General features: G+C 32.9%; 2 protein-coding genes and 1 non-coding gene across 4 annotated transcripts; 1 reads left to right on the plus strand and 2 right to left on the minus strand.

The window, feature by feature from the left end:
• Nucleotides 1-368: 368 nt before the first annotated feature.
• On the plus strand, nucleotides 369-5,982 carry ARF6 (auxin response factor 6). The gene is made up of 13 exons (XM_078964756.1): nucleotides 369-1,255; nucleotides 1,680-1,792; nucleotides 1,884-1,982; nucleotides 2,510-2,566; nucleotides 2,651-2,806; nucleotides 2,898-2,982; nucleotides 3,166-3,256; nucleotides 3,401-3,565; nucleotides 3,645-3,767; nucleotides 3,853-4,076; nucleotides 4,174-5,093; nucleotides 5,206-5,396; nucleotides 5,481-5,982. The coding sequence occupies exons 1-13, from the start codon at nucleotides 1,213-1,215 to the stop codon at nucleotides 5,650-5,652; spliced, it is 2,439 nt and encodes an 812-aa protein (XP_078820882.1). The 5' UTR covers nucleotides 369-1,212; the 3' UTR covers nucleotides 5,653-5,982.
• A 2,825-nt stretch (nucleotides 5,983-8,807) lies between these two features.
• LOC145005625 (Remorin family protein) lies at nucleotides 8,808-12,297 on the minus strand. Of its 2 annotated transcripts, none has more exons than XM_078964739.1 (6): nucleotides 12,107-12,297; nucleotides 11,486-11,654; nucleotides 10,512-11,084; nucleotides 9,492-9,930; nucleotides 9,319-9,400; nucleotides 8,808-9,209 (listed from the first exon to the last, which is right to left on the minus strand). In XM_078964739.1, the coding sequence occupies exons 1-6, from the start codon at nucleotides 12,134-12,136 to the stop codon at nucleotides 9,003-9,005; spliced, it is 1,500 nt and encodes a 499-aa protein (XP_078820865.1). In that variant the 5' UTR covers nucleotides 12,137-12,297; the 3' UTR covers nucleotides 8,808-9,002. The 2 variants fall into 2 exon arrangements, with proteins under 2 accessions (XP_078820865.1, XP_078820866.1); XM_078964740.1 differs by lacking the exon at nucleotides 12,107-12,297 and adding an exon at nucleotides 11,754-12,074.
• Nucleotides 12,298-23,777: 11,480 nt separating this feature from the next.
• LOC145007665 (U6 spliceosomal RNA) lies at nucleotides 23,778-23,883 on the minus strand. Its single transcript, XR_013663038.1, has one exon. It is a non-coding gene; the product is annotated as a U6 spliceosomal RNA (small nuclear RNA).
• Nucleotides 23,884-25,948: the final 2,065 nt, after the last annotated feature.

Below are 25,948 nucleotides of genomic sequence, written 5' to 3' on the forward strand. Positions count from 1 at the left end.
ACATTAAAATCTAGGACCACATCCAATTCCAATCTAACTCTAGATTGAGATTCTGGCCCGAAAAAATCCGACTCCGTAATACAAACACGTATACGTCCTCTTTGTCTCTCCACTCTCTAGTCTTCTACACTCCCCACCAAAAAGATTAAACCTTTTACATAACATTTGATACATTTAATCAATCAAAATAGTTTTTATTAGATTCACGCAACACAATCTTTCTAGATGACTTTTCTCAAAGAGATTGATAATGTTCGGAAAAAGTCGAATCAAGAATTTATGTTGCATGAGGTATCCAATCCAATCCAGTATCAGTATACGTTTTATTTTCTATTTCACTTTTTATTTTGTGAATGTGTTAGGTGTTGGGCCAAGAAAAAGTTTCATGGCTCTATTTGATGATTGATTGTGGGGAGAGAAGAAAAAGAAAAAGAAAAAAGATTTAATAATAATAAATAACAATAATATGGGGGCGAGTGACTACTTGTATTAGTAACAGTAAAGTAGTAGCAAAATAGCAGCAAAAGAGGTGAGCCATTTCCATTACTGGAAAACTGTTGAAGAACCCTAAAAGGTTCAGCTTTGATCTCATTCAACCTTTACCACAAAATACACACAGAAAACAATAGTAAGCAGATATGCTACACAGGAACCTTCATCTACAAATCTCGCTTTTCTGTTGAAGAAACTCACTGTTTCCCTAAGTGTTTTTCAGCTTTCAAGAAGCTTACTTTTTGACTCGAATCGATCAAGCTTAGTGAAAGAGATCTGGGTTTTGTTTAGGGTTTCTGTTTCAAGATTACAAGAAGCTCGCAAAATTAAGGTTTTTTTTTCTTCTTTGGGTGAGATCTGGAGTCGTTGTTGAAGCTGAATGAGCTTTTTGTTTGTGATTATCGGCTAATTTTGGTGGTGGGTTTGTTACAAAGAAACAAGAAAAAGACGAATTTTCATAGATGAAGTTGTTTTTGGTTGATTCGTGGAGTTATTTGGGGTTTTGGGTAAGGACGATTAAGATCGAATGAAGTGGAAATCGTTTTTGTTTTGTAGTACGACCGGTTTCGGTTGAAAATCTCAGTGGAATAGTGGGGTTTATATGTATGGATTGTTGAAAAAAGAAGCAAGAATCAAGAAAAAAAAAAGTGGTCCCTTTTTCTGGTTAACTGTTGAGATTCTTGATTGTTTATAGTAGTTTTGTTGTTTGAAGCTCTGAAAATGAAGCTTTCTGCTGTTGGTTTTGGTCAGCAATTGCCTGAAGGTCTGTTCCTTTTCAGTTTGATCATACATGTAATTATGTTTTTTTGTTTAAAATATGCACTATGGAGAACCATGGCTCTTTTGGCTTTGTGAATTATGTTTGCTGATTAGTGTTATTGTTAGTATTAGTTTATGTATTTGTGTTGTATGTTTTTTTTTTTTTTTTTTCTCTTATTAGGAAATTATACTTTGAAAAATCTACTCAATTATAGCAATAAGAATTGATTTGTTTTCGGATGACATTGCTATAATTGAGTAGATTTTTTAAAGTACAATGCTGTAATAAACAAATTAACAAAAGTATGTTGCTATTTTTTGGACTCGATTCTAATAACTAATCATCTGTATAAATTAAAGATTCTTTGTTGACATATCACAAACAAGTGACTTAAAAGTTAATTTATGATTTGTGATTTTGTTTTCAGGGGAGAAAAGATGTTTAAATTCTGAACTCTGGCATGCTTGTGCGGGCCCTCTTGTTTCCCTGCCTACGGTTGGAAGTCGTGTGGTATACTTCCCACAGGGTCACAGCGAACAGGTTGGTTTTAATAATTTGGTATAATCCACAATAAAAAAAAGAAAAAGAAAATGTACACATTTTAATTTCATTTTGAAAACCGTTAATGTAGGTTGCTGCATCAACAAACAAAGAAGTAGATGCTCATACTCCCAACTACCCGAGCTTGCCTCCACAACTCGTTTGTCAACTTCACAATGTGACCATGCATGTAAGCACCCATACATACATTTTTTCTTTTCTTTCATTCTTGTTCCTCTTGGAACAAGTTTGTAAATGTGTCTGATAGCATCAGACACATTATATATATATATATATATCGGGCAAAATGTGCTTGATACATATAATTATATATATCATGCAAATTGTGCCTCATAGGCACATTATGCATGATATTACATACAAGTGTGCATATTAGGCACATTGTGCATAATACATACGTATATGTATATCAAGCAAGACACAATGTGTTTGATACATATGATGCATATTTGTATGTATCAGGGTGCCTGATACATACAATGTGCATGATACATGCATACATTGTGTCTTGTCAGATGTACATACAAGTACGTATTACACACAATGTGCCTAATACGCATACTTGTATATAATATCATGCATAATGTGCCTATTAGGTACAATTTACATGATATATATAATTATATGTATCACACACATTGTGCCTGATAGATATGCATATTTTTGTGGTTTTATTGACTCGATATTTTTCATCAGGCAGATGTGGAGACTGATGAGGTTTACGCTCAGATGACACTGCAACCATTGAACTCTGTACGTTGTCTCGACTTTTCAGACATTTTAAACATTTTAGTTTCCCAAATTATGTGCTTAAAGTTTCTTTTGTGATTTATATAGGATGAACAAAAAGAAGCATTTCTTCCTGCGGATTTGGGTGCCCCTAGCAAACAACCGACAAATTACTTTTGTAAAACTTTGACAGCAAGTGACACAAGCACTCATGGTGGATTTTCAGTTCCTCGTCGTGCAGCTGAGAAAGTGTTTCCTCCATTGGTAACCTAATCGTTCAAACGATTGTGTTTCGTTGAGGTTTGATTTTGACCAATTTTGACTAATTTGACTATCTTTGTGGAAAAATTTGTAGGACTTTTCACAACAACCTCCTGCTCAAGAATTAATCGCTAGGGATTTACACGACAATGAATGGAAATTTAGACATATATTCCGTGGTATACTATCAAATTCTTTTGTTTCATAAACATTTTAAGACACTTTTTACTTAATGAACTTATAAAGAACGAAAAGAACGATAAGGAAGAAAGGAGGCTTTCCCCATTAAGTCCCAACTGTTTTACAAATTTACAAATTTACCCTTGCCCATATTGATGATCTATTTTTTTACACTATTCCAGGACAGCCGAAAAGGCATCTTCTCACAACAGGTTGGAGTGTTTTTGTAAGTGCAAAAAGACTTGTTGCAGGTGATTCAGTTCTATTCATATGGTAAGCAGTGTGTTGTATACACAAAGTCTGTTTCTTTTTCGGATTGAACGAATGTGTAAATGACCATTTTACCCTCCTGATTTCCGAACATTAAGATTACCTTCTTGTTCGGTTTTATGATTTTTCCAAATATCATCATCACAGGAATGAGAAAAACCAGTTGCTGTTAGGAATCCGGCGAGCAAATCGACCTCAAACTGTCATGCCATCTTCCGTTCTATCCAGTGACAGCATGCACCTCGGCCTCCTTGCAGCCGCCGCCCATGCGGCGGCAACTAATAGCCGCTTCACAATTTTCTATAATCCGAGGTATTTATTTATTAATTTAAATTAATCGACACCCTTATCTTATTCAATTAAAACTTCTCTAAATCCTAATTATTCACAGGGCATGTCCATCGGAATTTGTAATTCCGCTCGCTAAATATGTCAAAGCGGTTTATCATACACGCGTTTCTGTAGGCATGCGGTTTCGGATGTTGTTTGAAACAGAAGAATCAAGCGTTCGTAGGTATATACAAATTCCAATTTGAAGAAATCTTATTTTTTTCTCGTTGTATAGTTTTCTTTATGATTTTGGTTTTCTTATATTTCAGGTATATGGGAACTATAACGGGTATCTGTGATTTGGATCCAAATCGATGGTTGAACTCACATTGGAGATCCGTGAAGGTCGGATGGGATGAATCTACAGCTGGAGAGAGACAACCGAGAGTTTCCCTTTGGGAAATTGAACCCCTCACAACTTTCCCAATGTACCCCTCACAGTTTCCGCTTCGACTAAAACGCCCTTGGCCGCCCGGACTGCCCGCTTATAATGGTACTTATATTTCTCTACCCGTAATATAAACCTACTTACATTTCTTCATTACTATTATTCATAAGCAAATGTACATAATTTGGTATTATGAGTGTAGGGATGAAAGAAGAAGATCTAGGAATGAACTCACCGATCATGTGGCTTCGTGGTGGTGGTGGTGGTGGTGATCTCGGTCAATCTCTCAATTTTCAAGGACTCGGGGGTTCGCCGTGGTTGCAGCCACGGTTCGATGGCGGTGGCGGTGGCGGTGGCGGCATTGGCATGCTCGGTATGCAAACCACCACCGATATCTACCAAGCCATGGCGGCAGCCGCCCTCCAAGAAATGAGGAGTATCGATGCGGTCAAACAGTCAAACCCGTCACTTCTACAATTCCAACAACACCAACCCATTCCCACCGGGTCAATGAGTCAACCCGCTTTCATTCTCGAAAACCAACCCGTTTCACTTCTCCCCCAACTTCAACACCAAAACCCTTTCACAATGGGTCAATTCGGGTCAACTTCTCAGTCAAACTTCTCGGACTCAAACGGAAACCTTTTAGGCCCGTTTTCACACGATGAAACCTCACAACTTCTTAACATCCCTCGCTCTGCTTCCTTGTTGACTTCCACGGGTTGGCCTGCAAAACGGGTCGCGGTTGACCCGTTACTTGTATCCGGAGCTTCACAATCTCTTCTTCACCAAGTCGAGCAACTCGGCCCGCCAAATACGGGCCTTACCCAAAACACAAACCTTTCACAAACTGCGGTTTCTTTACCTCCGTTTCCGGGTCGAGAGTGCTCCATCGATCAAGAACCGAATAATAACGACCCGCAAAGTCATAATAATAATATCTTGTTTGGAGTCAACATCGATAACTCAAATCTTTTAGGGTTATCGAATCCGTTTGCTTCTTCCAATGATTTTTCCATGAATCCGATGTTGACACCTTCGAGTTGTATCGACGGGTCGGGTTTTATACAATCTCAAGAAAACACAGGTCAAACAAACCCACCCACCCGAACCTTCGTTAAGGTGAACTTTTACAACATGTTGGTAGTGATGAGTGATCGACCAGTTTATGGTTTAGGGTTTAGGGTTTTTGCTATTGTTTGATATTTGGTTTTTTTTTTATATCTTTTTATAGGTTTATAAATCGGGGTGTTTTGGGAGATCACTCGATATAGCAAAATTTAGTAGTTACCATGAGCTACGAAGTGAACTCGCACAAATGTTTGGCCTTGAAGGCCAATTGGAGGACCCTTTGAGATCAGGCTGGCAGCTTGTATTTGTTGACCGAGAGAATGACGTTCTTCTCCTCGGTGACGACCCTTGGCCGTAAGTTCCCTTTTTACCAATTTATGCAATTATTATTATTATTATTATTATTATGCAACTTGACGAATTATGCAAAAAAAACAGGGAGTTTGTGAGCAGTGTATGGTGTATCAAGATACTATCGCCGCAAGAGGTGCAACAAATGGGAAAACAAGGTCTCGAGCTTCTTAACTCGGTTCCGATACGGACTCCATCGCGACAAGAGTCTATGAATCTGAGCACTGGCGTTGCGTCAGTCAGTTCGCTAGAATACTAGTATTCTGGCGAATTAAAGCAACGCCATGTTGGATTCATGGTGTGTGTGTAACTTTAGTGACAATTCTCACGAGGGAATTGTTTGATTTTAAGGTTTAGGTACTTATGAAAACCGAAATTGTAATTAATATGATCGCTCTATCGATGTGTTTGGACTGCGGACAATATGCAAAGACTTTGTATTATGTTTCAATTAGGAAGTTACGGGTTTGAGTCTTAGTAGCTATTGTGGGAGTTTAAGTTCCAATATGGATTGGGTTCCTTGGTAGGTTGTTATATTATGAAACTAGAAGGATAATGTATATTTATGGAAATAGTTAAGGGTTTTGTACTTTGTAGTACCAAAGTGGGGGATGAATTAATGAGACTGAAATCACGTATAATTAATTAGGATATTTCATAATTTTTTATTTTCTTTTTCGAAATACCTACTATTATGATAAACTTGATATTTTAAGAAATGGTAAATGAATATTTTTTTAGTATGGATTAATTTTAAAGTAATAATAAAATTAATGGCATTTTATGAAAAATGTACAAATAGTTTTGTCTCCTAAAGCCAGCAATTTAACAGTGCACAGTGGACTGATTAGATGACACTGCTCCGACATGTAAAGAACTAAAGAAGTCTTCAAATGAGTTGAAAGCAAATTACTAGATCCAAATTTATATTATAATATGATTATTTTTAATACAGAATACTCTCTTTATTTCTGAATGTTGGTCTTTTTAGGTTTTCTTTTAGATATTTATAATTTTAGTAATCTGAAAACTATTAAAGCTGTATATTTATTTTAAATAATTACAAGTTAATAACTTTAGGAGGTTATCCGCATATGTTTTCCCAAAGTGATGATATAATATTTAATAAATAGAGGGGACATTCACAAAAGTAACACATGAGATTGTAGAATAAAGGGAAAATGACCAAAGTTTAAGCCGTTTGCGAAAATAACCATAACCATATATGGGAGCTAGTTTAGTTTGACAGTTTCTATATGATGTGACTTAAAATGTTAAAAACATTTTAGACCAACTATTTAGATAATACATTTGCTTTTTCTGACATAGATTGGACTTAAACTGTTTTGTACTGATATTTCAGTTTCAGAATCATATTTTGGACTCATATTTCGGACACCCATTATAGAGTTCAGAACTTTTTTCCTACAAATGTGTTTGTTAAGGTTTGGACATACTTATCATTACTAATATACCATACTACGAATGTAGTTTATCTCCAACTAAAAATGAGTTCATCCACATGACTTGCAAATCATATATCTGATTTTGAAAAGGGGTTGTCTAGACTTTAATGCATAGTTTTGAGTCAACTCAAACATATTGACAATATTGGTCATGATAAATGGGTAAAAACGTTCTTCCCTAGCGTACGTTATAATACAATAACTTATAACATTGTCGATGACATGTACACGTGGTCAACAAATGAACAGAATATAATGATAATAACGTTCACTTAAGATTTTATGTTGCATTGTGTAACATTGGTATTCTCAGAGACATGTTTGCGTAAGTACAAGTACATATATGAACATAAACATACACCTACCTTTTAGCATTTTATGATGAGATTCCTAATATATTATGCTAAGCAGACTTTATGGTAAATCACTATAAAGTCCCAATGAGATGTCCTAAAATATCATACGATCATTTTGTGAATATCGCTAAATAGAATAGTGATTGTATAGATTGGTGTCATTAATAATGATTTTATTATTTAAGAAAATATGAAAAAAAAAAACATCTATAAAAGTTTATAAAATGAGGTTGAAGTAAGGTGTATCTCATATTTTATTCCTTGAGATTTAGTTTTGTTACAATTATAAAATAGGACTATAAACTTGAACTCTTGAACGATCTTCTGCCTACATTTGAAAATGGTTTGCCTAGCTAGTTCATATGATTTTCAATGTATTGGTTGGGCCTAGTGTTAAAATTATCCCTAATTCACCATTGTTATAAAAAAAATTATATTGTTTTGTCTGTTATCTGGCTTATAAATATTGTATTCTATTTGATAAACAATGATTGTAAATGAGTGAACCATAAAAAAGCCATGCATTATTACACACCCACCGGCCTAGCCTAGCTTATAGAGTGGTAGCTCACTAGCCTTTGTTTCATTCAATTCAAGTGCTAAACATTGGACGCCGATATATGAAAGCCTAAAAAATAATATTATATTATTTCGATATGAAAGCATCTAATTTATAGTATTATATTTCAGAGTCGAATTGTTTTGAAGTGTGTATTTACTACTTCTAACATATTCTTATAAGAAGTAACTATATGATTAAATATAAAAAAAGAAGATATTTCCATCCATGTAAATGTAATTTTAACGTGAAGCTTTACAAAATGACACACGGAGGGAGGCGTATAGAGATCCCCGTTGTGGCGTTATATATAACGTCGTCACGATAATCAAGTAACATTAAAAAACTATTTATTAGAATTTGAAATTCCATTCAATAATCCTCGTATATTAATATTATTTTTCTCAAAATCATACAATTTAATTCCGCCGGAATTTTCAGACCCTATCATCAAAAGTCTCATCGTTTTATATAATTGTTTTAGGAATTGGTTAAAAATATCCAATTTTTTCATATATATATATATTATTTAGTTTTTAATATATTTTTATCGGTTGAATTTATATTGTTTTCCAAAAATATCTAATTTTTTCATATATACATTCTATTTAGTTTTTAATATATTTTTATCGGTTGAATTTATATTGTTCTAATTTATATTGTTTTCCAAAAATGTCCAATTTTTTCATATATACATTCTACTTAATTAATATTATAAAAGAAAATTAGAATATTAAGTTTTTTATAATATTAATTAAGTAATCCAATATTCTAATTTTCTTTTATTTATTAAAAAGCTAAAATACATCTAATAAACGTAATAAATTATTGAAAAAGTATAAAGGAAGAAATTAGAAAATTGAGATTTTATTCTAAAAAAACATGAGAGTAGTCAAAGAGCAAAGTAGGCGGTCAAAAAAGAATTTTTCCTAGAAAGTACAACCCACCCACCCACATGCTTCCCTACTTTGACCATTCCCGAAAGGGACCATTTTATTTAATCATTTAATTGTTTATATATTTAAAAATTGAATAAAAATAATTAAAATGATTGGGGTGCCACCAACAACTGCCATTAACTCACTCCACTTCAATTCAAATCACCCTTTCACTTGTGGTTTTTGCCGGATCTTGAAACCCAAACAACAAATTATACATCAAACACAAGTCAATTCCATTAATCAAAAACCACACTCTAATTTGGTGTCCTTTTTTTTTTTTTTTTTTTTTATGACCAACCGCAGCAACTGTGCGGTGATGATGGCGGAATCCGGCCAGTTTGCCGGATGTATTCCGCCTGTGCCGCCGCCCGTGCCGCCCGTCGGCTCTTTTGGGCTTCCGCCGCCGCCCTTTTCGCTTCCGATTTCTGCCTTGAAATTGCAATCTTTTTCAACATTTTTGCTTGTGCATGTGCCCTCTTTTCTTCCACTTCAACCTAAAAAAAATCACAAATTTAATTTAATTTTAAAAAAATTTCCTTCCTTCATTTATAATTATTATGGTAAATTTGAACATTTAAAAAACAAAAAAGCAAATAAATTTACCTCTATTCTTCTCATTTCTGCTTCAAGTTTTGCTTTCTGTTGACTCTCCCATGCTTGAATCTTTATCTCTTCGCGTATAAATCTAATCATACATCAATAAATAACATTTATAAAAAAAACATTTACGAAAAAGAATAAATGACCATTTTACCCTTGTGTTTAAAAACACATACCTTGCATTATGTTTGGATTTCTCGGCATCTTCCCACGCAACCGCGCGTTTCTCAAACTCAACCCGCAATGCCTCTTCGGCCAAAATGTCCGTTTCGCCCTCCACCGCTTTCTTTTCTGTGTCCTCTTTACTTGCCCAAGCCGCAATGTTCATCTTCCCGAGTTGTACCCCTAGCTGTAAAATTTCCTTCCGTGTTCTAAGTTTGACTTCTTGCTCGGTCAACTCTTTTGGATTTCGTGACTCCTCATGCTCTACGGGAGTGGAATTGTGTACTCCGTTTCCTCTTCCTCTTCGGGGTGTTGATGGAATTGAAGAATTTGGACTCCGAAGGGGCGTTGTGGCCCCCACGGGTGTGGAAGTCATTGAAGGCTCTTGACTTGGAATCGGAGTCATTTCCGTTCCCATGTCTCTCATTGAAACCGATCTTACTTCATGACAACCTACATTCCATCATTTTTCAATAATCAAAATTACATTTTGGTCCCTATAAAAATATAGACGTTTTAATTGGATCAGGGACCAAATACGTTACAAAAACTTCAATAAGGACCAAGATTGAAAAAATAAGGTATCACGAGGGGACCAAATTTGAAATTTACTCTTAAAAGTGAAATGAATATGAGTGGATTACAATTTGGTATTTCTTTTTATGGAAATGGTAAATAAGTTTCATTTTTTTTTGCCTATTGTACAAAATCTTTTACTTGTTACGATTTTCGTTTATGTACTATGTTACTTTTTATGGACCTAGTACAATACTTCCATTTCCAATATTTTTGATAAGGGTATGTCCCGGTTGTTAAGTAAATGTAAAATGACCATTTTGCCCTCATCTTATAAAATTTCTTTTTTTGATATGTGCTGGCATTCACATAGGTCCACCCATAACCTATGTTTTATATTTCAGATGGTATACAAAAAAAGACCATTTTACCCTCGGTCAAACCTGTGCTAGGGTCAAAGTGACTAACGATTAAACCGTGACATGCAAAATTAAAAGGGAAAAAATGACGTGAAATACCTGTTTTATCCTGGTTTGAACTCGGTCCACATGATGACTCTCTGTTGTCAACCTCTTTCAAGTCTTTACTTTCAGGACACGGATCGATTGACTCACTGAGTCCACTCGCCTGACCAGAAACGGGCTCATCTTGTGACTCGGAAGGTGTAAAAGAAAACTTGTCGGGCACCATTTGTTGACAAAAATCGACCCGTTTGATGGAACTAACAGCTGCCCGGTTTGCCCGGTTTTGAAGGGTGTTTTTTGCATTATGATTATGCAAATTTTGCCTATTGCTTATCCATTTTTCAGCATCGTTCCATTTAGAAGACATGGGTCTCAAAAGGGATCTTGAAATGGCATTATGGGTGGATCTTTGTTCGCCTTTATGAAACTCAAAGCTTGAAGAACTTGCATTACTATCATAATCAAGATTTTCATCTTCTAATGATCTTAAAGGGTGAACTGAACTCGAATTACTGCTATCTGCTTTTTGAAATTGATGGGGTTTTGCCCGACTTTCTTTTGGCTGCCCGGGACCCTGACCGATTTCTGTGCTGTCAAATGTCAGTGATGAAATTGCCATGGCAGAACCTGCAAATTTGAGGACCATTTTGAACATAAAAAGTGTATGAATTTACAGTCCAAAAAGCAAAACTTTGGCTTAAAGTACTTTACTTAAAAGCTAAAGATTAAGATAGTTCAACATCAAAAGGGATAAACAGAAGAAATAGTATAGCTTCATACTTCTAATTTTCATTTGATATTTTGAAGAATCTAGCTAATTAAAGCAGTGAAAATGCGGAAATCAGAAAATACGTAATTAATTAAGGTATAATGTTCAGTTTAAAAGTGTATCCAAACACATTCTGATAGCATCAACATCACCATTTTTAGGCAGCAAGGTTTTAGGGTTTTGTTTTATGAAGACGACATCGAAAAACACATTCAATAAGTAAATGATTACAGTTTAGAGAAATACTTGAAACACACACCTTCCTCATCAGAAACTCCAGAATTTGAAGCTAACAAACTGTTCTTCACAAACTCTGTATCTTCAAGTTTAGAAGGAGAAGTTCTTGCTGAATTGCTTTTTGATCCTCCATCTTTTTTCCTCTGCCCCATCAGCTTCATCCTCAGTTTACTTGGAGATATTATCCCAACCTAAATGGATTGAATAAACAAAAACTCATCACGGATCTTCGATTGATTGATTAAAACAACAGAAGACACATTAATTTAGCTCTCGTTATTGATCAATACCTGAAGAAACTGACAAATTTTATAGACTAATTTACGAAAACCCCTCAACAAAAAAAGGACCCCTACAAATGTGGATTAAACGGGAAGACGAACTGATTCCACAAAAATCAGAAGATTCGAAAGAGGAATCCGAGTGATGAACAGAAACCAGAAACGCATTGGAATATAAAAATAAACAAGTACGATTTTTCGCACCAAAATAATGACGATTGATGAAGATATCTTTCTTGACTAAATCAGTCTGTTGGTACGGAGGTTGCGTGTAGGTCAAAATGAACAGAGGGAGCTGCTACTGATTTCATTGACTACATTTGCAGCATAGTAAATTAGCGAGAAGAACAGGAGAAGTTTACCTGAAGCTTGTGAATCCTCTCGTACTCCATTAGATCCTCTATAATCAACAGTGACCTACAGAGAGAGAGAGAGAGAGAGAGAGAGAGAGAGAGAAAGAGAGAGAGAGCACAGCAACAGGGATTCTGAAACTTGGAGCCGGTGGTGGAGAGGAGACGAGTGTTCGTTTTTTAGTCGAAAAGGCTGACACGAATCACCAATAATTAAACTCTTGTGACGTCGCCCATCTTTTATTTACCCATTTTTCCAATGTTCTTTCTACAATAATAAATAAACAAGATTTATTATTATTATTATTATTGTTATTATTATTATTGAAAAAGTTCAATAAACAAAATTTAAGTTTTTACTAAATATATCGGAAGTTAAGTTCTATGTTTTATGTTAAAGTATTTTAATTTGTTTTATCAACTTTTAGTGCTTGAAGGATATATTAATGATGCATTTACAAATTTTTCTTTTTGTTGAATAAAGTCTAAACTACTACAAACAATGTTAGCATGAGACATAATTCCCCGTCTTATCCTCTTATCTGTTTTAGTTGGAAAGAGGTTTTTTGGATTGTGGTCCTACGATAATTATTTTTATTCATACAACATAACACAAATTCTTTATTTACAATGACAAAAAGCTTCGAACAGTGATAGTATTGATACCGAAATAGTAACGATTTCAAGTGATGAAGGTTACAAATCGATTTCGAGATTACTGACAAAATCAAACATAAATAATAATATATATATATATATATATATATATATATATATATATATATATATATATATATATATATATATATATATATATATATATATATATATATTCAAATGAGAACCACAAAAGATTAAAAATCCTAAGAACCTTCGTTAGTTAGTAAATATTTACATGACATTTTTATTAAACATGTGAATTTTTTTTGCCTTTTTGAAACAAAAGGGCAAAATTGTAATTTTTACGGTATAATATTTTCATTTTTATATGTTCTCATATTTGAACATAAAACTTATATAAATTACAAGTTTATACAGTCTATTTATAGTATAGTTCACAAAATTTACAGCTTAATACAAACCATTTTACAATAATTCACAAACTAAAAAAAATCAAAAATTCAAACTCTACTACTACCACCACCACACGTTGCCACCAACCACTTGTATCAGCATCGCAATCATCATTTTCTTCTAAATTAGATTTGTAAATAAAGTCATACATTAATAACTTAAATAATATATTCATAGTAAAATAAAACCATTTATTTCATTCGTTTTGAATTTAATGCAAAACTATTATTAAAACTAATGTATTCTTACATACTTATACAACACAAAAAATAAATATATTCATAAGAAAATTAACAAAAAAAATTATACATAAATCATTTATATTTTAAATTGTGAATTTAATATATTAAGTCGTGAATAAATTTTACATTATTTCAAAAGCAAACAAAAAAATTATAAAATAATCACAATTTAATGTTAATTCATTCATAGGTTAATACAGATTTGTAAATAAAGTCATGCATTAATAACTAAAATATTGCATTCATAGTTTAATAAACCATTTATTTAACTCATTTTGAATTCAATACAAAACTATTATTAAAACTAATGTATTCTTACATATTTATACAACACAAAAAGTAAATATATTCAAAAGAAAATTAATATATATATATATATATATACACACACACACACACATAAATCATTCATATTTTAAATTGTGAATTTAATAAATTAAGTCGTGAATAAAATTTACATTATTTCAAAAGCAAACAAAAAAATTATAACATAATCAGAACTTAATGTCAATTTATTCACAGCTTAATAAAAAATCAATTCATAATTTAATACATAAAATTCATAGCTTAATATAGGCAATTCATAGTTTAAGAAGAAAATTCACAATTTAATGCAGTCAATTCACAGTTTAAAACAAAAAAAATCACAGTTTAGTACACAAAATTCAAAGTTTAATACACAAAAAGTATGCATCCACAACCATATTTTCAACTTAACACTCTTTATATAGTCAATTCAAAATTTATACACAAAATTCATAGCTTAACATGAGTAACTTCATAGTTTCATACACATAATTCACAGCTTAATCTAGTCAATTTACAAAGCAAACAAAAAAGTCACAACTTAATGCAGTCAATTTGTAGTTTAAAAAGAAAAATCAAAGTTTAATGCAATCAATTTACAGTTTAAAACACAAACATCATAGTGCTCCAATCTTGTCTCTCTTAGAAGGGACCGAAGACTTTGCGGTCTACTATGATGCATCCAAGCAGTGCCTAGGATGTGTGTTTATGCAAATAGGAAAGGTCATCGCCTATGCCTCAAGGCAACTCAAGATCATGAGGTCAACTACACCATGCACGACTTCGAATTAGGAGAAGTGGTGTTTACCCTGAAGATCTGGAGGCATTACATTTACGGCACCAAATGCACCATCTTCACATATCATAAGAGCCTCCAACACATTCTCAATCAAAAGGAGCTCAACATGAGACAAAGACGATGGGTTGAACTGCTAAATGACTACGAATGCGAAATTCGTTATCATTCGGGCAAGGCCAACGTAGTACCCTAAGTCGGAAGGAATACTCGGGTCGCTGAGTAAAATCACTGACCATGACCATTCATTCACACATGTCCACACAAATCAAGGAGGCGCAGTTAGAAGCTCTGAAACCCGAGAACGTCGTAGGTGAGGCATTACGGCGAATGGATAAAAACCTTGAAGTCGAGGCTGACGGAGCTCGTTACCTCATGGATCGATTCTGGGCACCGAGATTCGGCGGGTACAGAGACATAGTCATGAATGAGGCTCATAAGAAAAAAAAATACTCCATTCATTCCAATTTAGACAAGGTGTATCTGAACCTCAAGAAACTTTATTGGTGGCCAAACATGAAGGCAGAAATCGCTACCTATATGGGCAAGTGCTTGACTTGTGCCAAGGTTAAGGTAGAATACCAAAAGCCCTTGGGTTTGCTTCAGCAACCGGATATACCAGAGTGGAAGTGGAAGCGGATAACCATGGACTTCATAACCAAGTTGCCCTAGACGATGGGTAGACTTGACACCATTTGGGTGATTGTTGACAGATTAACCAAATCTGCACACTTCCTACCAATAAAAGAGATCATTAAGATGGAGAAACTAACAAGGATGTGCATCAAAGAGATTGTACGATCTTATGGAGTACCAATATCCATCATCTCCAACAGGGATAGTAGATTCACCTTACAGTTCTGACAGTCACTACAGAAGTCCTTAGGCACCAAACTCGACATGAGTACAACTTATCACCCTCAAACAGACGGTCAAAGCAAGAGAACTATGCGGTCAAAGTGATAGACTTTGGTAAAGCCAGGGATACCTACTTACCACTCATTGAATTCTCCTACAATAACAATTATCACCCTAGCATTACGGTCGCTCCATTCGAAGCCCTCTACGGATGCAAGTGCATACCACCTCTGTGTTGGGCTGAGGTGGGTGACACGTAACTAGAAAAGGGACAAATGCCTAATAACACACTCACTGGACCGGAGATCATACGGGAAACCACAAAAGAAGATCGTTCAAATTCGTGAACGATTAAAGGCATCCCAGGATTGGCAAAAGAGTTATGCAGATAAGTGATACAAACCCTTGGAATTCTATGTTGGTGACTGTGTGCTGTTGAAGGTCTCACCCTGGAAGGGAATGATATGTTTTGGGAAATGTGGGAAATTAAATCCAAGGTATATCGGACCATTCAAGTTCCTTGCTAGAATCGGGCCAGTCGCTTACAAACTTCGACAACCACAAGAACTTAGTAACGTACACCCCAACTTCTACATGTCTAACCTGAAGAAATGTCTGTCTAACGAGACTCTTGTAGTCCCACTCGATGAAATCGAGGTAAACGATAGTTTTAGAGGAACCAATGGAAATCATGGACAGATAGGTGAATGGACGAAACAAAGCTGCATACCTATAGTGAAGGTCCATTGGAATGCCAAGCGAGGGCCTGAATTCACCTAGGAACGAGAATATCAAATGAAACAAAATTACCCACATCTTTTCCCTAGCCCATGAGTACCCACTCCATAACTAATTTCGGGACGAAATTCCCTCTAATAGGGGGATGATGTGGCAACTGCCAATTTTGAATACAATAGAAGTTAAACGAGCCAACAAAGGTCAAGTAAATCCAACAAGTTAGAAAGTAAATCACGATTTAACCCCTGCCTTTAGGGTTCTTGGCCTAGGACCCCAAAACCTTGTGATTTCAGATAGTACCTAGACCAAAATCATCCTGTGATCTCGTTTAGTACATGACCTAAATCACATGGTGATCTCGGTTGGTGCTAGACCGAATCACATGTGATTTCGGTGGTTGCTATGGGGATTTCGGTTGGAAAGAAAAATGAAAGAGGTTGACTTTAAAACGTGATAGATACATCAGTTCCCCATAAGAGTTATTACCCAACATGTATCAAAGTAATTACCCAACAAATAACTAGGCAAACATCCCATCACCCTTCCCTCCTTATCTTGGCCGAGATTATCCCCAACCCCCCCCCCCCCACCATTTGTAATGCCTGTTCCATGTATCATTTTATTTTCTAAGTTTTTTAGGGTTTTGTAATAGGACTCGATGACTTGGGGAGCCCAACTCGTCGAGTAGAGATCGATTCTTGGATGCGGGATTTAAATCCTACTCGACTAGTTGGATGACCTAACTCGACGAGGAGGTGTTGTAAAGGAAACCCCTAAATTTTAGGGTTTGCACCCTATATAATCCCCTTAAAACCTTAAGGCTAACCTTCCATCAACCTCCAAACCCTAAGAACGTCAGTGCTAAACCCTAATCTCCATTTTCTTTCATATTGTGAGCTAGAGTGACTTTTGGAGCTTAAGAAGAAGAGGATAGTGAGAAGAAGGAGAAGATCCAACAAACAAATCCCTCACTCTTGAGCTTGACCATATTGTGGACTATTGTAGGCACTCAAGATTCAATTTTTATCTTAGAATATGATTAGATCTTGAGTACACTCTTCATTTCATATTATTCTTGTTTATTGCGTTCATGGGGTTCATAAAGTTTGCAACTTTATGAATCTCCAGGGCAAATGGTCCCATGGTGGGCAAGATCCAACTTTTGGTCAAGCATGGATGCCATGCATGGATTTTAGGGTATATTTCCCCTCTTTGGCCCTTTTGACTTCAAGACATGAATTGGACATGCATGTCCATAAAGTCTCCATCTTTGGAATGTTTTGAGAATTAGAACCTGTTTTGGAAAGGAGGGATTCTAGATCCCTAAAGTCTTGAACCACATGGCTAAGCTTTTGAGCTTTCCAACCTTTGTTAAGGGCTTTAGAGCATTCAGAGTGATTCTATAGGATAAAGTTGGAAACTTTGTCCTTCTAGACACATTTAGGTTTCAGATCTAAGCCCTAGAGTCCTTGCAATCAACGTATCATCCGAATAAGCAAACAGGGAGAAAACTCGATGAGTTTCCCTAGCAACTCAAAGAGTTGGATTTGGTTTCCCCGTTTGTTGGATATTGAGTGAACTCGCTGAGTTAATGAGACAACTCAACGAGTAGGCTAGGCTTTGTCCTGATTTTCTAGACTATTAAGGAACTCGACGAGTTGGGGTCATCATGGACTTTGACCAAGTTTGACCATAAGGGTATTTCTGGTATTTCGGGATTTTGACAAGCAAGTCACAAAATGATTGTAGGCGGTTGAGATAGAGCTACGCATTGGGACTTATCTGATCATATTTCATCAGTTCAAAATTTTTAAGAGGTGAGTCTCCACACCATACCAATGGGTCTAAGTCACCAAGGCGGACCCATTTTATGTTATGTGGTACACTAGTTGAAATAGTGTTATGTGGCATGTTAGCTGGTTATGTGCTAGGAGGTATGCTAGTTGTATATATGGTATGTGGTATACTTGTACGGAAGACCATAAGAGATCCCATGACACTTGGATGTAAGGCCATGTGGAGATCTCGTGGCTTTCTTATTAAAGACCATGGGAGAGCCCATGACACCTGGATGTACAACCATGTGAAGAGCCCATGGATTTCATATTAAAGACCATGGGGGAGCCCATGACACTTAGGTGTAAGACCATGTGGGGAGCCCATGGCATCCTGGAGTAAGACCCTTGGGGAGCCCACGACATCCCTATATGTTGTATGCATGGCTTGTATGGTTTATGTAACTTTTATAGCTAATATGGATTATGTGATTTTGTGGATTGTGTGGGGTATGCTATGGGGACCTCGCTAAGCATTAGCTTACAATTTTTTGATTTGTTTAAGGTACTTCTCAGCCTAAGAGAAAGGGCAAGGCTTGATGGCGCGACATGTACTCTCCCTCAGACATTTTTATAGGACACTATGATATTTGAAATAAAATTGTTGATGTATGAATTTGAAAACAATTGTTCTTTAGATTGTGTGTTTTATTGGAAATGTTTTGATTATTTAAAAAATGAAAATTTTCTTTTGAAATTTGGGTCGTTACACCATTTCCATAATTCTTTCTGTTGAATCCATTTTGCTCTCAAGATTCAAGTCCAAACTTCCAAGGGTTAATTCTCCAAGTTGATTCCTAGAATTTTGGTAAGTAGTTCTTGATTATCTAGTGTTTTTATACACTTTTATGTTAGTTTCATCTTATTTACACACATTAACATGTGTTAAAACTCTTAGGATAATATCACCTACAAAGAGTTCATCAACCACATGGCTTGGAGATCTTCACAGTCATCTCTTTATCCAACCACAACCACACTCAAGGTGAGTTCATACCCCTATATTTTCGAGTTTTTCATGTTTTAGGGGGAGGGGGGAATACAAGTAAAGTTTGGTTTATCACACAAATACTTGCATGTTTCATCTCTATGCTAGAAATAAAACTTTATTTGCATGAAATATGATTATCACTAGCTTTTGGACAATTATTTGTGATATAATAGTTTTGAGATGCAAAACTAACAAAAACAAAACATAAACTATGTTATATAATCATAAGAAAAATTATGATTACAAAACTACAAGGATTTTGAGACTTTTTACCAACATATAGTTTTTCTAACAAAGAGAGTTACATTCAAGTTATTTCACCATCTTGTAGAATACAACCCAAAAATATGATGTTTTAACCACACCCTTTTGAAACTAGTCAATATAACTACTATGTATTCATATAAATGATTATATAAATAGTCTTATCAAACAAACATAATACACTATAATAGATATATTTTAGGAGTCACAAAACACTACGCTATCATTATGGAAGAAACACATAATTATTTAAGGGTATAATTATTTTTACACTATGTAACCACTATGGAAGAATAATGCATACATTTACAAGAAAAAGGGGTTTTCGGTTCACATAAATCGGTTGATACAATTTTGTGAGACATTTGGCTTCACCGTACCTACCTGAGTACACACTAAGTCCTGAATTATAACCAGTATCTTGTAGGGAGAGCACGACACTTGTGTATAGATCTATATGAGATTGACAATCTCACACCTCAACTGTTAGCTATAGTTAGACCAACCAGTCTAGGGTGACAAATGTCATAACATTCCGAAGCCTAAAGAACATCGTAACAGGCCAACTAGTTGTTAGCATGGTTATGAGAACTCACATGAGGTATTAACAAAACATTCGGTTTATAGGGTTAGCATACATTCAAATAGTTTTATAAAAAGATACAACTTCATAACACTATTTTCCAATACAACATTACTTACATTTTAGTCTTTGGTTTAAGACTTACAGGTCATTTTAAAGAAAATATTGGATTTTTTGAAATCACCCTCTACCATTTTTTTATAAGGAAAAGCTACCGAATTATCTCATACAAAATGCTTATGAACTCACAAACTTAATTGTTAACACTTTTCAAAATCATTTGTATTCTCAGGAAACCAATAAACAGGTAATCACGAGAGTTTTTGGTGGGCGGGGCGTCGTTGCGTCACGCTATTTATTTTTGCCATACACATTTGATATCAAGTAGACAATGTTTTTGAGTACAATGTAAACTTATTTAATATTCAATATGATGGTTGTAATGTTTTGATCATTACTATTCATTTGTTATGATACTATACATGAAAGCCATCCAACCTCAGACGTTTCCGTCTTCTGGTTTGGGGTGGGGGTGTGACATAATTGTTTAATTTTTTATATTTTGTTCGTTTACATTTTCTTGAATAATTTTTCTATTTTTATCTTTTGTTCAAATATATATATATTTGATGTTTTTTATCTTTTTTTTTTTTTTTTTTTTTTTTAAAGTTTTTATGTATTATTTTTTAATTCTTTTGGTTTTATTTTTTTAGTTTTTTCCTATTTTTATTTTTTTCAGTGTTTCGTTTTATTTTTCATCAATTTGATAATTTTTTTGACATTTTCCAAAAAGTATAAAATGTATGAATATATTAGAGTATATTACAATTTTGGTGTTTGAGTCTTTTTTGGTTTTCTATTTTTTTTTTTTATAATTTTAGTTATTTATGTTTTATGTAACTTTTTATTAATTATTTTGGTTATTTAATTGAATCAAAATAAATAAATAAAAGTTACACAAATCATAAATAACCAAAATTAAAAAAAAATATAGAAAACCAAAAAAAAAAAATTAAACACCAAAATTGTAGTATACTCGAATATATTCATACATTTTATACTTTTTGCAAAATGTCAAAAAAATTATCAAATTGATGAACAATAAAACGAAAAAAATAGGAAAAAATTAAAAAAAATATGAAAAAAGTTAAAAAAAAAAATAATAAGAATTTTTTTAAAAAAATATAAGAAAAAAACTAAAAAAATATGAAAAGTGAAAAATGTATTAATATATTAGAGTATATTAAAATTTTGTTGTTTGAGTTTTTGTTTTTTGTTTTTCTATTTTTCATTACTTTTTTGAAACAAAATATATAAAAACAATAGCAGAATAATAAATAACTAAAATAACAAAAAAATAGAAAACAAAAGGTAAAATAATGATAATGATAAATGCAAATATAAAGTTGCCAAATATATTAACTACGAACATCCAAGTAAAAAAACATTAACTTCGCTTCAATTCATAAATAAGAAATATTAATAAAAAACGGTTTTGACATGTTTTATCGAATTTAAGTTTATTTACTTGAATCAAAATAAAAAAACTAAAAAAATCATAAATAACTAAAATTATAAAATAAAATAGAAAACAAATTGTCAAAAAGATTAGAAAAAAAAAGTTATCAAATTTTTGAGATTATATATATATATATATATATATATATATATATATATATATATATATATATATATATATATATATATATATATATATATATATATATATATTTCAAATTTACCAAATTACACAAATGGTACTTGAAGTTTGTAGTATATTGCAAACTTGGTAAAAGAGTAAAATAGCATTTTCATTAAAATCTAACAACTGAAAAATTAGATTTATTAACAAGAGGACCTTTCATATAATTTTGCAGACCACAGGGACCAATGACGTAACATTTTCCTTTACAGTCCTCAAAGCGAGATATTTACAAACCACATGACCAATTATGAAATTTTGTCTAAAATAAATATTAATTAATGATAATTACGAATAGTAATAATAAAAAAAATAAATGAAAATAAAAACAATTGCTTACGGAATAATAATAATAATAATAAAATATTAAAAAAATAATAATTAATAAATAATAATAATAATAAAATATAACTAATATTAATAAAGGAGAGGGAAATAACAAACAATTTCCTACGGATACCTACGAAAATTAAAAAATCTCCAGCTTTTTTCACTTCCGTAAGTAATTTCCTACGAAATACCTACGGATTATTAAACTGGAATAAAATGGTTTCTCCAAATTTTCGATGTCAGTCCATAGGTAATTTCCTAAAGAATACATATTGATTATTAATCTGTAATAAAAAAAAATATATTATGTAGGTAATGTGTAGGTAATTATTAATGGATTACATACAAAAAATATTTTGGTCGCTAATTCATAGCTATTTTGTAGGTAATATAGGAGAAAAGTTTTGTAGTTGATTTGCAGCTATTTTGTAAACATGGCTGGTACTTAAAAATGAAATATTTTTAAAGGCCCATGATGAACAAGAAAAAAAAACCCTTATCTTTATTATAATTTTGTATAAATAAAAATATATAATAAAATTTTTTTGGATCATGTGCAGCTACCCACTTTGCCCTCCTCTAAGCTCCCCATGTCTGTAGATAATTATGTAGGCATATTTTTCCGTTGATGATTTTTGTAGGTAAATTGCATTTTTCTAGGAGTCTTCTTGGTTCTCACTCAAATGTATTCGTTAATGATGGCGGATAAGGAAAGTAAATGGAAGTTATAGGAAGTATTATTTCTAAAACTGAAACATTGGTGTTGATAAAAAGAAGGTTAAACGAGCACAGCTTCAAGACAGAGAGATTTCCTTCTACCATGCAAACCGAATCATTGGACCCCCAAACTAGCGGCACTATCCTTAGAACCGTTAACGGTTTAACCCCACAAATTTGATTGTACCTAAAACCGATTAGTCTTAGAAAAATGTTCACCTTCTAACTTGTATAAAATCTAAATGTAAACCACATTGACATTAGAAAAATGTTCACCTTCTAACTTGTATAAAATCTAAATGTAAACCACATTGATAAAGGGATAATGACTTAGGAGGGTAATAAGGTTTCCAGTTTGTTCATATTAGGTCACTAAGGTTTTTTTTTGTGTGTATTATACCAATATGGTTGTTATTACCGTTTAGAAATAGTCTTTTTTACCGGTTAAAACCGGTAAAAAAGACTATTTCTAAACGGTAATAACAATCATATTGGTATAATACACAAAAAAAAAAACCTTAGTGATCTAATACGGACAAACTGGAAACCTTATTACCCTTCTAAATCATTAACCCTAATTATTTAGAAAACATGCTTACTAATCAATGTGACTGACTTGTTTGATTGAAAATAGTTGCTTCCATTTAAACTTATCTCACAACACTTCCAGAACTTCTAAGTCAAAAAACTCATATGATTGATGATCTTCATTACATAAATATGCAACATTTTATTAATAATTTTTTTTTTCATTTAAATGTTTACATGAACACATCCATATGTACAAATACAATCTTACTTTGATACATCTCATCAATGTCTACATTTGATAATGAATGGAAATGTAAAACCAATAGAGACTTGCAGAGAATGCCTATTATCAATTATTTTATAAAAAGCAAAACTACAACATGAACTAAGAAACTGAAGTTGCAAAATTAATCAAAAATCAGCACATAAACAAACACATACAAACTATATACAACACATAAACGGAAGTTTATAAAGCATGAAACTTAATGATAGGAAAAGTAAAAAACTTAAAGGAGACGTTATAAAAAGAAAGATCACCCTTACTTGCCGTAAATGGTTGAAGACATCAACAAGAATGTCAATCTGACCATAGAATCCACATGTTGTCTGATCATGACTTCAGTAGATGAACTAACGAAACGTAAGAATTGCAATTGAATTATATTAGCATTTGAAAATGAAATTAGGGTTCCAGAGAAGATGATGAAGGGTTTAAATTTTTTTTGGACCATTTCTCGATTTGTGTGTGTCATCGTTGCGCAAGGGTCATGCTAATCTTCTTTGTATCGTTCCAATTGTATCTGATGTCCCCAAAGGGACGACTATAGATGAAGAGCTTCGCCATATAGAGGAGTAGCAGGTTATATGGGACGATGCGAGTTCTAAACGAACTAGTTTATTGTTGATGGTCATATATTCTCAATGTCTTTAAATTTAGGCTTAATGACTTAGGAGGGTAATTAGGTTTTCAGTTTGTCCGTATTAGGTTACTAAGGTTTTTTTTTGTGCGTATTAGACCAATATGGTTGTTATTACCGTTTACAAATAGTCATTTTTACTAGATAAAACCGGTAAAAGGACTATTTCAAAACGGTAATAACAACTATATTTGTCTAATACGCATAAAAAAAGCATTAGTGACTTAATACGAACAAACTGAAAACCTAATTACTCTCCTAAATGATTATCCCCTTGACAAATTTACAAATTTCATTACATTAAAACGATTTGGAACACTAAACTCATCAAACAGTAAAGAAAAAGAAAGATAATGATGTGTTTGATTGGAATGAAAAATAAAATATTTGTTTGTTTTGTTTGATGTATCATTATAATCGGTCATTATCGAAGGAAATCGCTTTTATTTATTTATTTTATTTTTAAAGTGGCGAGTCACATAAAAGTATATATGTTTGAGATTCCACTTTGTATCAATTTGTTTCATAGTAAAGTATTCACTATTAAACAAATATTATTTTATGATATATCTTATAGTAAAATGAAAGAAATTATTTAATATTAATCTTATTTGAGCTCTTAAATTAAAATATTATTAACCAGAAAATAAATTTTATATATATTAATCTTATTTGAGTTTCATTGAGTTTTTATTATATTTAATTATTTTATTTTATAAACAGTTCATTTGCAATTTTATATACACTTTCTATTATATCATATATTTTCTATCCAATATAAATTTAATAATGTATTTAAAATACGAAATTCTAAAAGTACAAGGTTCACGGGTATCTATAGATCGATATTCAGGGCTAGGGGTAAAAATTGGTACGAAAGTTTACTTACGAGGAATTTCATAAATGCTAATTAATCATGCAGAATGATCATAGCTATTTTGTTCATGAGAAAAGGTCCCTCAACCTTTATATGAATCTTCCCAAAGTAAGAATGATTTTGTCTCCTTTTGTTTGTATTTCTTTCGCTTTCTTGTTTATTTCGTTTTTGTGAATGTATAATTGTATATCATATCATATGTTTTATTTATATTTAATCACATATGTTGGTGAAAAAGTTGATTTAGGACATTTTTTATATGAGTTTATAGTTGATATTTTTGGTTTTGATGACCAATGGATTAATATTTTTTATTTATGACTTTTTTCTATACGATTTTATAGCTGATATTTTTGGTTTTGATATGGATTAATATTTTTTTATCATCTTTTCTCCTTAGGATGAAGGAAATGGTATAATCTTTAGCATGTTGTCAAATAGGATTTTTTAAAACCGCATATGATTTTTTTTGAGCCATATAAGATTAATAAAGTGTTAACAAAAAGGTATGAAGTGGTAGCATTTAATCTTTTGTTATTTATATTTTGAAAAAAAAGAACAAAAGAATAAAATTAACCAATGAGGGACCTTTATTTCTCAATCTCTTTTTCTTTCCTCATGCTAAGAAGCTGACAACTTTGTTTTGGCGAGAGCTTTAACACATTTGTAGGAAATTGGTTTAGCACTCTTAGCAAGTTGGAGGCGAGCATGGCTAGCGAGCCACTCCCTCCAGCCTTATACTTCGTATATGTTCCCAATTGTCTGCGTGATTAGTAAGCTTATGCAAAACAAAAACTTGATAAAGATTGAAAATATTATAAAACCTATTTCAAAATTTCTAGGCTTTATATAGCAAATCTATTAGGTAAATATGATTTTGTATTTATGCTCATGATGATATTCAGTCATAATTTATAAAAAGAATTTCATTTATATTCGCATAAACTTTCATAATTATCTTTCTATCCTTGTAAAATTTCAAATTACAAGTATTTCTTTATAAAACTATAAACTCTCTCTCTCTCTCTCTCTCTCTCTCTTTCACACACACACACACACACACACACACACACATATATATATATATATA

The sequence above is a fragment of the Lactuca saligna genome, chromosome 7 (genome assembly GCF_052625555.1).
Source record: "Lactuca saligna cultivar CGN05327 chromosome 7, ASM5262555v1, whole genome shotgun sequence".
NCBI lineage: Eukaryota > Viridiplantae > Streptophyta > Magnoliopsida > Asterales > Asteraceae > Lactuca > Lactuca saligna.